The sequence below is a fragment of the Pollicipes pollicipes genome, unplaced genomic scaffold (assembly GCF_011947565.3).
Source record: "Pollicipes pollicipes isolate AB1234 unplaced genomic scaffold, Ppol_2.1 Scaffold_7231;HRSCAF=8579_pilon_pilon_pilon, whole genome shotgun sequence".
Taxonomy (NCBI): Eukaryota; Metazoa; Arthropoda; class Thecostraca; order Pollicipedomorpha; family Pollicipedidae; genus Pollicipes; species Pollicipes pollicipes.
In genome coordinates, this window is record NW_023597034.1 from 17,645,354 (window position 1) to 17,659,637 (window position 14,284).

Here is a 14,284-nt window from a genome sequence, read left to right on the forward strand (position 1 = left end):
CTCGCTTTGAGAGGCTTTCAGACCACGGACGGGACTGCCCGACCTTCCGACCTTCACGCTCCGAGTCGTGAGGAACGAGATCTTTCATCGCGCTGCACACAATCCCGTGTCTGCTGCAGTCGCTTTCTGATCGGGCCACCCCGCATTTGGAGCCGTGCTGCACGCGGACCGCGGTTGGCTGCCCCGCACGGCGGCGATCAGCTGCGCCGCGCCGGTTGTGCGCGCGGCCGTCCACCTCGGCCGGCGGAGGGAGGAGGGGGCGAGGCGCTGCCGGATACAGGCGGTGGGCGGCGGCGAAAGCGGCGCGCCGCCGGCTGATCCGGCTCGGCGGCCGACTTCGGACAAATGGGTCGCCCGGCGCCGGGAGAGCAGACAGGGCTGGACACTTAGCCAAGGACGCCGGATGTTTGTACACGCAGCGCGGCTGCGGCAGTGCGATGGACACATAAGTGATAATCCGGCGGCCGTCAGCTGTTGCATAGTGGAACAATCACATGCAGTCAGCTATTGTTAGCGCCCTGTAAAAGGAACTCAGTGAAATAAAAAGCAAATGTTAAGGACGCTTGTCTGCGATGCCACGAAGAGACCACTAGTATGCATATTTCTGCCTAAGCATACGTCGTTATCTATAGTGCCGCACACGCACACTTCGCACACTTATTTTAGGCGCAGCTTATGTCATTTAATGTGATCCGAATCACTCGTAAACAAATGGAATAGATGGTGCAAACCGTGATGAAATCTCGCGGCACCTATTTCTGCTTTCAAATGGGTAGAAATGACAATCATGAGCGAACACGATGAGCGAATGAAGGCAACACCTGACTAGTGAGGTAAACGCTTGGTCACTCCCTCAATAGTTCACCGTGTATGAGGGAGCACCAGTGCGCTACACAATGCTCATTACCCATTAACAATGCACGCTACATTAAATCATGCTTTAGTCCGACATGCTTTTGCTAAAAACGTTTAAGCATTAACCTGGTATGAAATGTGTTTATAAAACTCAGGTTATCTATCTTGCGAATGGATATCTTAGAAGCACAGTCGAATCGCCCACGACAACGGGCAAACGGTTTATTAAAAGAACCGAGTTTTCTACCAATGAGCCAAAAAGCAAGGCGTTACCTTGTATGTCTTTGGGAGCCGGAACCCTATCAATTGATGTTTGTAACACTTGGACTCTCGTGAATGAATAGGAAAAAAACTAAGAAGTTGCGCTATGTTTCCTTCAAGCATGCTTAGAGCTTATTAATCCTCGCGAAAAACTTATGCTTATCTGGTCAGATGAACTATCCTTAAGCTCTTTCACGATTGTATGTTAGTTATCAGCGACAACGAAAAATTACAAGATTGCCTAGTAGCACGGAAAGTAAGCCCAATTTTGGGGCTTAAGATGATTTAGAGCATGCCAGTGTACAGTGCAAGAACATTGAGAGGATCTTGGAACTGCGCGGTGAAACTGACCGTGCAAAAGACCAGTGAAGCGGAAAGATGGCAAATTTGACAACTGACAAATGATTTGATGATTGACAAATGACAGTTTTCCCTGGCATCTTAGCAGAACGCAACTACAGACACATGAGTGTCGATAAATGCTTGCGCGCAAATTGCCTAAGATACACGTCAAAATCACGGGTGCCGATTTGTATTCTTTTGTGAGGGCACTGCCCCCCCCCCATGTTGAGTTTGGCCCCCCATGTTGGCTCCCCATAATGTTTTTGGCTGGAATACTACAAAAAACGTGGGTAAAAGATGATCATAACACGAAGACAATCTTCTTTGATCTTTCTGCGTAGTGGCGTTTCGCACCACTCTCATAGCAAAAATTCGTGGTTGCTCTCACTACAAGATAAAAATTGTACCAGCTGAGCGGATAAACGATTGCAACAAACTTCACATACCTAGCGCCATTAGACACGCAATTCTTTGTAATGTTGAAGTGAAAAGCTCTGGAATATGGGGATGACCTAAGCCCTTCATGGCTAAAACCGTCCATGTCCCCATAAACAAAGTGCGTGCCGTGTCCCATGACCGTCTTAGAAGAGCGCCATCGGCGGCCTAAGGTGGCCTCTGAAGGGGCGCCTTCACGTGCCGATCAGAAGAGGCGCGTGCGTCCAGTGCATACTCCCTGGATCCGACACTGCATGACTTCTACACTGCTCAAATTAAATACTTATGAATTATACCAAAATTGAAAACATATATTGAGTTTAAGCAAATTAAAGTAGGCATAATCTGGTGAGAAAAATGTGCGGGGAGGGAGGTTGTCGGGCCTTCGGTTTGGCCCCCCCTAATCTACAAACACTGACATGCCTGGTTGTCGGGCCTTCGGTTTGGCCCCCCCTAATCTACAAACACTGACATCCCTGGTTGTCGGGCCTTCGGCTTGGCCCCCCCCCCCCCTAATCTACAAACACTGACATCCCTGGTTGTCGGGCCTTCGGTTTGGCCCCCCCTAATCTACAAACACTGACCTCCCTGGTTGTCGGGCCTTCGGTTTGGCCCCCCCCCCCCTAATCTACAAACACTGACATCCCTGGTTGTCGGGCCTTCGGTTTGGCCCCCCCCCCCCCCTAATCTACAAACACTGACATCCCTGGTCAAAATGGTCCCGACGTCGCATATTTCATTTCCTTTGGTTATCAGTAAAACTTGTGACACTCATACCACTTGTGCAGCCCATTCTTAAAACATTTTGAAGGCTAGCATACTTCGTACGATTTCATTATAGTCAAAACAAAACTTTGCAGATAGATTGAAAGCGCTTATTTTGTTAAATAAACCGAACATCCGTTTGAACATCGCTTATGTGGGCAATCTAATTTTGACATATTGATCCCGAAAATAAGAATTTATCCGGCACTCCTGCGGGACGTTCCGGAGACGTCAGTGTCGTCCCATTATGACACTGGGATAGGCGCGCGGTAGCGCAACACCCACACGTCCGGTTTCCGGTCCCAGGTCAAAGCTTTTACTTTCGCCACCGCGCATCCACGACGCCGTTGTCCGGTCCGGAATAGCGCGCCAGCAAAGTGCACCCAAACCGTGCAAACCTACAGCTGGTGGAATTCCACCTCTTCGCGGCTGACCTTTGGTGCTGCCGATGGCTTTTCATGCTTTTATCTGTGTTATAAAGCATTCGTATATGTTTTGGTCGGGCATAACACTCACACTGCAGCAGTGCACAATGTTTGTGAAAGTTCCTCCGCCAACCCGGACCTGCAGCGGCCGGTCGGATAAAACCACCTTACTAACCTACTTCCACTCAGTGTTGGGCCGACATCGGGCGGTGGCGGGTGTATCGGACACCAGTGCGCATGCGCAGCGGTAAATCGACATCGGGCTACCAGGATCGATTCGTGAGCTTCTGTGCTCTGACTACTGCAAGGATCTCCCTCGCCTAGGTAAGCGCAAGTCACTGGGAACCAGACAGTACCTGCACTCACCCACCACTGTACATATGCTTTTGATTTATGTCGGTTCTGTTATTGCATCAGGTTTCATGCCCGGGCTACGATAAAGCGATTTTTATGTGTCTAAGTCAGGCTTTAATTGGTTGGTCATTGCAGCATTCGCTCCAAGTTTCTTATGGCAGAACAGCTCTCTGTAACATACATGTTTACCTTTTTAATGTTAGCCTGTCTTTTTACGACAAAAATTCAGACGTAGCCTGTCCTGCTTCCGATAAACGATCAGGCGTAGCCTGTCCTGCTTCCGATAAGCGTTCAGACGTAGCCTGTCCTGTTTCCGATGAACTTCCGGACGCAGCCTGTCCAGTTTCCGATGAACGTTCGGACGCAGCCTGTCCTGTTTCCGATAAACTTCCGGACACAGCCTGTCCAGTTTCCGATGAACGTTCAGACGTAGCCTGTCCTGTTTCCGATAAACTTCCGGACGCAGCCTGTCCAGTTTCCGATGAACGTTCAGATGTAGCCTGTACTGTTTCTGATAAACGTTCAGACATTTTGCCCTGGAGCAAGTTCTCGGTGCATTGTCAATGACCAAGAGGGATGCCTGCTACAAAGAGATATGATATATCTCAAAGTTCAGGTGGAGCTTTATGATCCAGCCGTAGACATACCTTGTGTATTATAGATACAAATAACGCTCATTTCGCAGCATCCCATGCTACCATTTCTGTAGATTCAAATCATGTCTTGTTTGGATATATTTTGCCAGCGCAAGTGTCCACAGACCATATTTTTTAGAATAATAAAATTCACGGAAAATAGCATTAATGGCATTGAACACTTAAATCAACTCGCAGTAACTGCCACGGGTACCAAAAGACCCCCGCGGCCTTAAAAACATTTTACTTCATTGTACCCTTGCCCTTGGAAGATTGTCTGCACTACGCTCAGTTTTTCGGAAAATACATAGACATCTCGGAAAGACTTGAAACCACCAGAAATCGTTTTGATTTTTGATAAATGCAAATTGGCAGAGTTAGTGTGATAGATGCATAGCTACAATGCGTACACTTGCCTAAAAGCCAAGTGTGACTCTAAATACCAATGAAAGCCCGATTCACAACGTTTGTTGCCACTTCCGATTAAAGTAAAACAAGCTTTTTAGACAAACGCGAGTCTTATAACAATATGTTGAGTTGTTTTCCAACTTAAGAGCTTAATCGCGCAACCTCTTGCAAAACGTAAAATACCCAAGCTGTCGAGCATTCATCTTTCCAAAAACAAGGACAGAACCGGGAACGGGGATCAGCGCCAGGCCCTGGTGGGGCAGCGCCAGGCGCTCAGTCACGTGATCCACGCGACACATACACGGAGACACGTTGCAGCCGTTCGTGCAGCGACGTCGTCGTCAGCACCTCTGCATGGAGGCTCGGCAGGCGGCGCAGGGAAGCGAGGGTGTCCCGGCATGCGTGCCCCTGGATGTGGGGCAGCGGGTAAATGTCGGGCACGTGGCCGGATGCAGCAGCCTCCGCGCTATCGGTCACACACAAACACACAGACACGCGGACACACACACACATACACGAGCTGATGGATAGCGACGCCGTGCGATTGGGCACACGCCGTGATCAGACCGGATTCCGAGCTCTCGGCGCCGCATCATGATTGACCCGTACCTCTAACCGTTGTTGTGAGGATCAATTGAATCGCGCCCAGAAATGCCAGGCACATGACAGGATCTGATAACATCCTGAACCGCAAACAGACTAGCCAGACCAAATCTGGGTGGCCACGTCGTGTAAAGAACACTCAGTGGTCGGGATTTTTCGACTGTGCGCCGGAAAGTGGCTGCGGGACGCGGTCTATTCGCAGCCACAGTCGACCATGTGAACAACGCTGCAACTCCCCCTCCGCACATCTCTTGCGTCCTTTCCATGACGTTTCCGCAGTGGAAACTGCCTTTCAACGGGATGTTTTTTGTTCACATGCGTGCGCATCGTATTTCGGCACCCGCTGACAGGAAAATTCAACATCTGTTTGAGATGGTCCGCTCAATGACATATGAAGAGGGGTTGCATATAAACATGCTTCTGTTCCTGAGAGGGGATTTCCCGAGGCGTCCAGTCGTAACAGGTGTCATGGGCGTAAAGACCGCAGACCTCGCAAACCGGTCTTCCTGCCGTGACAGGAAACGTGACAGAAAGCGCACAGACCTTGCAAACCGGTCTTCCTGCCGTGCATAACGTGTGGCGACCAGCTGACTCAAGGTTCATCGCCCACGGCAGCGTTCATAGTAGATAGTTGCGGTACTATGCCCTATTGAAAAAGTCCATGAAGGCCCATGTAAAAGTCCTATGCTTTTTCCATGATGCTCCAGTGAAGTACTGTGGTACTTTTGTGGTACGTTGTGGTATATCCGCGGCACTTTCGTGATGCTTTGGTATTAGTTCAGTGGAACTTTTGTGACAGTTTCTTAGTACTTTAAGGGTACTTTAGTAATACTTTCGTAGTGCCGTCATGGTTCTTTCAAAGTGGTGCTTTCGTGGTACTTCCATAGTACTCTCATGGTACCTGTGTGGTTTACGTTGGTGAAACTTTCATGGTACCTCCGTGGTAACTTCGTGGTACTTTCATGTTTTGTTCCATAGAAAAAAAAAAAAAACGCTGCCGATCTATCCGGGACTCGTCAGGCCTCTAGCTTACCAGAAGAGGCATCCAGGCTTGCTATCGCACAGCATGTGGCAGACAGACGTGTGTCATGCTCGCGAGACCAATGGCTTTACCAGCCGTGCGCCCGACAACAGCAGCCACCATTACCAGTCGGCGCGCTCGGCCCGTGCCGTCCGGCGCACACGAGCCTGCTGTCGGCTGCGAACAAGCCGCACCATTACCGAACGCGACCTCAGCGCCGGCCGCCGCCGCCGCCGACCATCAGCCGCCGCCGCGCCGGCACCATCTGGGCGGCGGCGGCGGCGCGCACCGCCAGCCGTGGCCACCGGTCGACCCGGATCGAGCCGTGGCGAGCCGGCGGCCGGCGCCGCGGGCTCGAGCCGCGTCGCCCTGCACCAGGGCTGAGCGTCGGACGGTGGCAGGTGTTTGGGCTCCGCTGGACGCTTCAATGATGGGAGTTCGGGAAAAATGCGGACGGTGGAAACTGGGGGTCTGTTGTGCACTTGAGACAACGGAAACCGTCAGCCTGTCAAACGTTACGGACAGTGGAGAGCGAGCTCTATTAAACTGAGCTTCTATCCTCCAAATCTAACTAAAAGGATATCAGTAAACGAGCTTTGTAAGGGGTCTAAAAGTACGCTTTGAAAGGCAGTATCAGTACAGCAGAGTCTTCGGCCACTGTAACTGTTGCCTTGAAAAGTGGAAAACACAACTAAGGTGAAAATTGTCAAAGTCCGCTTGAGGGCTTCCCCAGAGGCATTGAAAAACTCTACACAATGTTTAATCATCCGAGTAAATGAAAGTCAGAACACTTCCGATCGTTGCGGTAGAGATGTGCAAGTCATTGGTTTCTGTCAGCTTCCAAGAGTCGACAATTTTTGCGCTGATTCATCTCAACTGTGTCACCTGTGCCTTTAAACCAATTTAGGCTTCCGCAGCCAGTCATAATACTTTGTCCACTTAGCACTAATTTGAAGTGGGTGGAAACAGAGTCAGACTGTGATGTCCAATTTCCATTAAATTGGGATGTGGAAGATGACATTTCGTTGTCAATCTACGTGAGCATTTATGCGATTTATGCGAGAGCCACCTCGCTTCAGCCGGCAACTGAGCTACCTAGTTTAAACCTCAGCTCTGCCTGAACAGATGTGTAGGAATGCCCTATTGCGCACATGTGAAACACAACGAATGCCCACGTCGCCAGGGCCGCTGGTTGTTATTAACAGACAAAGGCCACTGGACGGCTCTAAATACGAACATAATCTGCATTCAAATCGCCTTCTGTTGTCATGGATTTCATACGCCATCGCCACACAAAAGACGACGCTCCCGCCTGAGCTCCAACGTACCGCGGACCCGGATCTTGGGACAGTCCGTTTCTCACACACCAGCCGTAGAGCGGGCTCATTCAGCGCGTCGTCCTGCCCCACCTGCTCCAACCCGGATCTGCCAGCCGGCAGCCCCACCGCCTGCGTGCGCCGGTCGGCGTCCCCACCGCAGCCGCTCAGGCCTGGGGGAGTTCACCGAGGGGTGACGCTGGGCCCGCAGCCCAATCCTGCGGGCCGGGAGCGGTGGCAGAGGGGCGACGCCGGCGCCGGCGCGGCCTTGGCTCCCGTCGGCCAGACTCCGGCTCGTCCGAGCTCGACTGACCCCATTCGTGCGGCGCGGCGGCCGGCGGCCGGCGGCCGGTGGCCGGCTTCTCCCGCCGCGCCGGATAACGGCCCACGCGGCCGCGCCGCCTGTCGGCAGACAAACAGTCGCCCCGGGCGCCAGTCGGCGCATGTCCGGGCTCGTCCCGGCCCGTACAGCGCTCGCGCCCCGGGGCCCGCCGCCCCAGCACGTGGGGCCGCCGGCTGCTGCCGTCACGGGGCCGACGCGCACGCGCTTTGTTTGCCGCGGCGTGACCTATAACGCCGCACTATTTGCCCGGTATTTGGACCACGTGTCTAGCAGCTGTGCTTCCGGGGTGGTGAGCTGTCGGATGCCAATTACCTTGGCGAATTCTGACAGAAAATGGGTCTGAGGTGTGCACCCCGGGTGATATTTGGTTCCATGGATCACATCCGGTTTACGTAGGCTAGCACGCTTGTGCGGTAAAGCGAACCCGCCTGGTGAATACAGTTGAGCAGACAACCAAATGGGTTGTGAAAAGCGGGCTGGGGTTTGGTAATTTCCCCGCTCAGCATAACGACGGGTGAGGAATGTCTAGCGGGGCATCGAGCCGGAGAACCATACCCCTTCTTCAGGTTATGCACATGTGCCGCATCGCGGTCGCCGCTACGTGCTTGTTCTTCGATGCACTTCTCGCCGTGACGGGTCCGAAGAGCAGCGGCCCTGCGGCGCTCGACATACATATTGTAATCACATCAGTCCTACCCATCCCACGTCACGCTATCAGTCAGTCCACGGCTTCGTTTTCTTGACTTGAGGAGGCCTCGCGCGTGATAACTAACCGGTTGCGGTCTGTTTTGCAGACTAGACCACCAACATGGGAAACTTCTTCCTGCCAGCCAGCGTTCTTCTGCTGCTCCAGGTGAGATGTTGGCAGAAGCGTGTGGCCAGGAATGAGGTCACGCCATCTGATGCGATGGTGATGAACGGTGTCATGCTGGAATGGAATATTGTGTAATTATTGGAACGACGCCGGAATTTCCCCGAGGCTCATAAGTGAATACGCATTTGGGTCACAGATACACGGTTACTAAAAAGGGCTGTCATGCTTAGATACGAGGCGCATATGCAACGAAGCATATTTAAAAGTGATTAAGGTTCGATGGGCAAATTATTTCCCTCGTGAGTGAACCTAAAATCGACCATTTGAGAAGGGTATTGTAAGATGAGACCAGAGCCCTGAACTGGTGCATCCAAGAGGACAATGCCCAACAACCAGCCACAGCTGCAGGGCAAATTCTCCTCCAGCCCGGTGGGGTATGTTTTCATTCATGAACTGCGTGGGATATTTTCACACGAGAAAATGTGGTTGCGTGGTGCCGTCATTTGCAATGGATCAGCGGCATAGTACCGATGAATATTAGGTAAGTAGGTGAACTGTGGGAATGTGACCGCGGTTTTGGAGCATCCCGTGCGCTAATGGTTGCTGTTATTGAGTACTGAGTAGAAAAGTCATCACTACGCAGGCGTCAATCAACGAAAATGCGTGTGGGCTACTTTTGAGCAGCCCGCACGCTGTTGACACGCTATTGATATCTAAATATACCAATTTACTCTAAAACATGCATTGTCCTAAACAGTTAGATACTAGCACCATTCCGCTCATGGATCAATCGTCACCGTATGGTATGAGATGTGTTTCAGCAGGTCTAGAACAACACACTACCACGTCACACCTACACAGCCGGGCACACTGCTTCCTCCTTCACCGCTTCCCACCACCCTTTCCTCCACGAGGCGCGTATCCGGCCGGCAGAGGCGCCGCGCCTCCAGCAGAGCGTGCGCGCGGCGTCGCTTGGCCCGCCTCCCTCCAGCAGCGGCTATAATGGGCGGCGGCCGGCACGCCTGGCACGGCCCAGATCTCACGCACGCCGGCCGCGTGACCGTCGGGACGGAGCGCCCGCGTACGGCACCCGACCGCTCGGGCACGGCCGCCGGTCCGACCGGGCCCGGCTCGCGTCAGACGAGAGCCGAGGCCGGCCAGGCGCCAGACATGGCTTATTCATCGCCGGAGACGGGGTCAACGATATCAAGAAGCCCGTTTGACGTAAGGAGGACGGGGCGCCGCATCGGGCCTCGGTGTGGGCGCGGCGCCTCCTGATCGCGCGGGCTCAAAAACTGGCTGTCGGAGAGGAGTGGCAGTGGCGACGCCGACCTCAATGCCACTCTGAAGCCCGCACCTCAGCTGACTCTGGATAGCCAGGCGCGATTCGCCAAGATAGGGCACTGTCTTGCGCTAGCGGCGCCTGGTGAGATCGGGCAGGTCAAGTTCGTCGACAGGCGATCTGTCGGCTCTCCCGGAGTAATGTATGGCATCCATGAATGGCATCAGACGTGACGTCATTTCCGGTTGCTATTCAAAGTGGCGAAAGTCGCTGGAGGCCTATTGATGTCACACACACACCCAGCTCCGGGGGCGCACATCCGTGTCAGGCGGAGGGTGCGCGCTGCCGGCCGAGATTCGGGCCGGGTGGGGGCGAGACAATGGTGGCCCAGTGGCGGCCTGCAGTCCGAGAAAACGCGGGATGCCTGCTGGCGGCACACACGTGTCTCCGGTAACCAGCTGCGCTGCTAATGGTCCTAGCATTCTCGCGCTTCGCGAGCATCGAGATCGTCTGTCGCGTCGTGATCAATGATCGTTCCGATTTCTGTCAGAAGATAGCGTGTCGTGCGCGCAGTGCAAGCCGTATCGTAGTTCAGGAAATATGGTAATGCGCCCCACTTATCTGGCACTTAATTTTGTTAGCCAATCAAGGGAGTTTGGCAGATACCCACAATTTCACTTCCCATTAACGTCGGCCGTGTTTCGTCATGTGACGCTTCAAAATAGGCTAGTTCGTAGACGGTACACCACTAACCTGATTGCCTGGCCAAGTTCGTGTGGGAAAGCTTTCATTATCTATTAGCCAGAAAAACTGGCATTGATAGCTGAGGCACGCAGGACACGCCCTTCCACTATTGCAATTCAAATCGTAATTACAATCCTTATGTGGTGATCACGAAACGAAACTCCATTTGATAGTGATCATGCAACAATCTAATCATCATGAATGAACACTCAGTTTGAATTGCACGCATGACATTTTAATTCTTACACTGGAGCCAAGTTTTCATTCAGCGCGACGTGGGCTGGTAGTTTTTATTTTTGGCCAGTAGCCAATCAGATACCGACAACCGACATCTCCATCGCTCTATTCCAACAGCCTTTCAACTCTGTGTCTCAACAGGCCCAAGAGAAATCCTCACACATTCGACTTCTGCACAAAAACGAGTGGTTTGGCACTGAATTACCACTCGAGCAAAAATTCGCTTTCTCTAGAGCAGCACGTGCTTTGTCTGCCCGAAAAACAAGTCAGTCACACAGCTCTCGCCCCCGCGTGACGGGCAGCCTTTCGACCAACTGCGGGAGTCGGAACAGAAAGAGGTGTCGGACACTGACCTCCGCTGACTCTCACCGTAGGCCCAACCGGCTGTCAGAGTGGTCAGCTGTAGGCACGTGGGAGCGGCATGCCCGTGGGAGCTGGATGTATACGAGTTTGTGAACGAGCTACACAACCAATAAACTTTCCCCAAGTCTTGCAATGCATCGGTTTACACCTTCCTGAAAGGCTCCTCGGTTGCGGCGGAATTCACATTTACTCTCCACTGGATCGATTCGAACGTGGCCCAGTTATGGGCATGACAAGCGTGATCGATCGGCCATTCACAGCATGCCCATTCTCGGTGCGTTCCGTCTTGTCTGATCGAGCCATCTAACCCGGCGCCTGTCTGTTCCAGTTCGCGGCGTGCGACGACCTCGGGTCAGCGCACCTGCCGGTCGAGCACCGCGGCGGCGGTGGGCCGGTGCTGGACGGACCGGGGTTCGGCGGTCCCAGCTACGGCGGGCCGCCGCCGCCGTCGTTCGGAGGGGCGCCGCCGCCGCCGGGCGCCGGCTACAGCGCGCCGCCGGAGCCTGGCTACAGCGGCCCGGCCACCACCGACGCCGACCCGTGGCTCCTGCCGGCGCCCGATATGCCCAAGATCCGCAACATCGAGGTGCAGTGCGAGAAGGCCAGCATGCGCGTCAGTGTCGACTTCGACCGGCCGTTCTACGGCATGATCTTCAGCAAGGGCCACTACTCGGACGGTAACTGCGTGCACATGCAGCCCGGCTCGGGCTCGCTCAACGCCCAGTTCGAGATCTACCTCAACTCGTGCGGCATGGCCGCCTCAGAGACGGGCAGCTACGGCCAGCCGAACCCGGCCGGCAGCTTCGTGGAGAACACCATCATCATCCAGTACGACCCGCTGGTGCAGGAGGTGTGGGACCAGGCGCGCAAGCTCCGCTGCACCTGGTACGACTACTACGAGAAGAAGGTGACGTTCAAGCCGTTCCAGGTGGACATGCTGAACGCCGTCACGGCCAACTTCCTCGGCGATAACCTGCAGTGCTGGATGCAGATCCAGGTCGGCAAGGGCCCGTGGGCTTCGGAAGTGTCCGGCATCGTCAAGATCGGTCAGACTATGACCATGGTGCTGGCCATCAAGGACGACGAGAACAAGTTCGACATGCTGGTCCGCAACTGCGTGGCACATGACGGTCGGCGCGCGCCCATTCAGCTGGTCGACGGCAACGGCTGTGTGGCGCGACCCAAGGTCATGTCCAAGTTCCAGAAGATCAAGAACTTCGGCTCGTCGGCGTCGGTTGTCTCCTACGCCTACTTCCAGGCGTTCAAGTTCCCCGACTCGATGAACGTGCACTTCCAGTGCGTGATCCAGGTGTGCCGCTACCAGTGCCCGGAGCCGGCGTGCGGCGGCCCCGGTCCGCAGAACTACGACGTCAACCCGCGCGTGCCAGCCGGTGACTACCAGGGCGCCGGCAGCGAGAAGGAGCCCGTCGTCGTCGACGCGCAGAACGACGGCGTCGACACCAACCGGCTGGGCGGCGGCGGCGCCGCGGCGCTGCAGCAGGGCGCGCAGAACCGCGACGGGCAGGCGGTAGGCGGCCAGCGGCGGCCGCCAGCCGGCGGTCGGCCCAGTGGACCCATCCCGCAGCCGGTGTCGTTCCCGCTCGCGCCCGGCTCACTGCGCCTGCCGCGGCCGCCGCGGCCCAGCTCCGGCTACAGCGGCGTCAACCGGGCGGGAGTGGCGCTGGCCGAGGGCCAGTACGCCATCTCGGGCCAGCCGCGCGCCATTAACGAGCAGGAGCTGGACCGGATGGGTGAGGAGGCGGCCGCCAAGGCGGAGGCGGAGGCGGAGCGGGCCGGCGCGCGACGCCGCCGGCACGCGCCCAGCCATGTCTACAAGCGCGAGGCGCAGGAGATGACCGACGTCGAGACGGAACGCATCATCCAGGTGGTGGCGCCTGGGGACGTCGCCTTCAACCTCAACGCCAACAAGGAGACGGTGGTGGTGTCCGAGTCGTTGGACGCCCGCGAGAGGCGCCACAACATCTGCATGTCGGTGCCTGGCTTCGTGGCCGGTCTCATCATGCTGCTGCTGGTGCTGGTCATCGCCTGCATCGTCTCCATCTTCCTCTTCTCGCGGGTACGCTCTTTCAGCGGCAAGACGTCGTCGTTCGCGGCCGGCATCGACAACCCCGAGTTCGTGAAGTGTCCCAACTGAGTGGCCGGCCGCGGTCGGGGACCGGGCCGCCGCCACGGACAGTCGTCAGTTCTGCGGACGGTGGCCGACCAGGCTGGCACGTGATAGTGGCGAACGCGCCGCGCGAACGCTCGCACGACGACGGTGGCGAGCGCGGAGGCTGGTAATCTCAACCGCGCGGGATACTCGCCGTCTTTCTCAGTGAGCGCAGACACTCGCCGCCGGCGGGCTCGGCTCGCCCGCGGCCGAGGACGAGTCGTTTTAACCAGGAGTGTGTGCCGCGACATCGGTTTGTTATCTGACTAGGCGCGCGGCGCCCCGCCTGCTGTTCGTTTCCTTATTTATTACACACCTACGTACTTATTTATTCCGCTTTGAGCGTGGCTGACTTGTCGGTTGAGAGAGCCTGGACGTCTCTTACTATGTGTGCGAAAAAGCGTCGCTGAAATGCGACGCGGCTTCGTCTTGAAGGCATCAGCGTGAGCTAATCTGAGAATTGTTACATGGCTCGTTCGGTGTTGACGCCACCACCAACAGCAGGGACGTCCATTGACTGTTGTGAACAACCGTTCAGATGTACTGAACGTGACAAGCGACAGCAGATGTTGATTAAGCATCGTGTTTGGAGCCAGTGCAAAAGTAGACCAGGAATCCCATGCACGCAAATTACTAGTACACGGATTCCCAGCATAGCGCTGGGGTGATCAAAAAACCTTAGCACATGCGTGCTTGCGTGTCTTAACTTAAGTGCTTGATATGTGCTGTAAATGTGCGTGTGATGTCGGCTGTCGCACTGACCGATACGAGCAAGGGTATTCACTGTGGCTGGGCTGAATGCCACCGGGTGTGTGACGTGCACATGATCGTTAGGTCCTCAAATGGGCTAGACGTGTTTACGAGCGACCCTGCTGTTGGCACCGTGTCAAACGATGTGCTCAGCGATAGAC

The 14,284-nt window shown here is 55.0% G+C and overlaps 1 protein-coding gene and 1 long non-coding RNA gene across 2 annotated transcripts; both read left to right on the forward strand.

Annotated features, from left to right (window-relative positions):
- Positions 1–3,283: 3,283 nt before the first annotated feature.
- LOC119110598 (uncharacterized) lies at positions 3,284–11,674 on the forward strand. Its single transcript, XR_005095516.1, has 3 exons — positions 3,284–3,407; positions 8,558–8,616; positions 11,532–11,674. It is a non-coding gene; the product is annotated as an uncharacterized LOC119110598 (long non-coding RNA).
- Positions 11,675–11,685: 11 nt separating this feature from the next.
- LOC119110597 (uncharacterized) lies at positions 11,686–14,121 on the forward strand. The gene has a single exon (XM_037234474.1). The coding sequence runs from the start codon at positions 11,766–11,768 to the stop codon at positions 13,356–13,358; it is 1,593 nt and encodes a 530-aa protein (XP_037090369.1). The 5' UTR covers positions 11,686–11,765; the 3' UTR covers positions 13,359–14,121.
- The last annotated feature ends 163 nt before the right edge of the window (positions 14,122–14,284 follow it).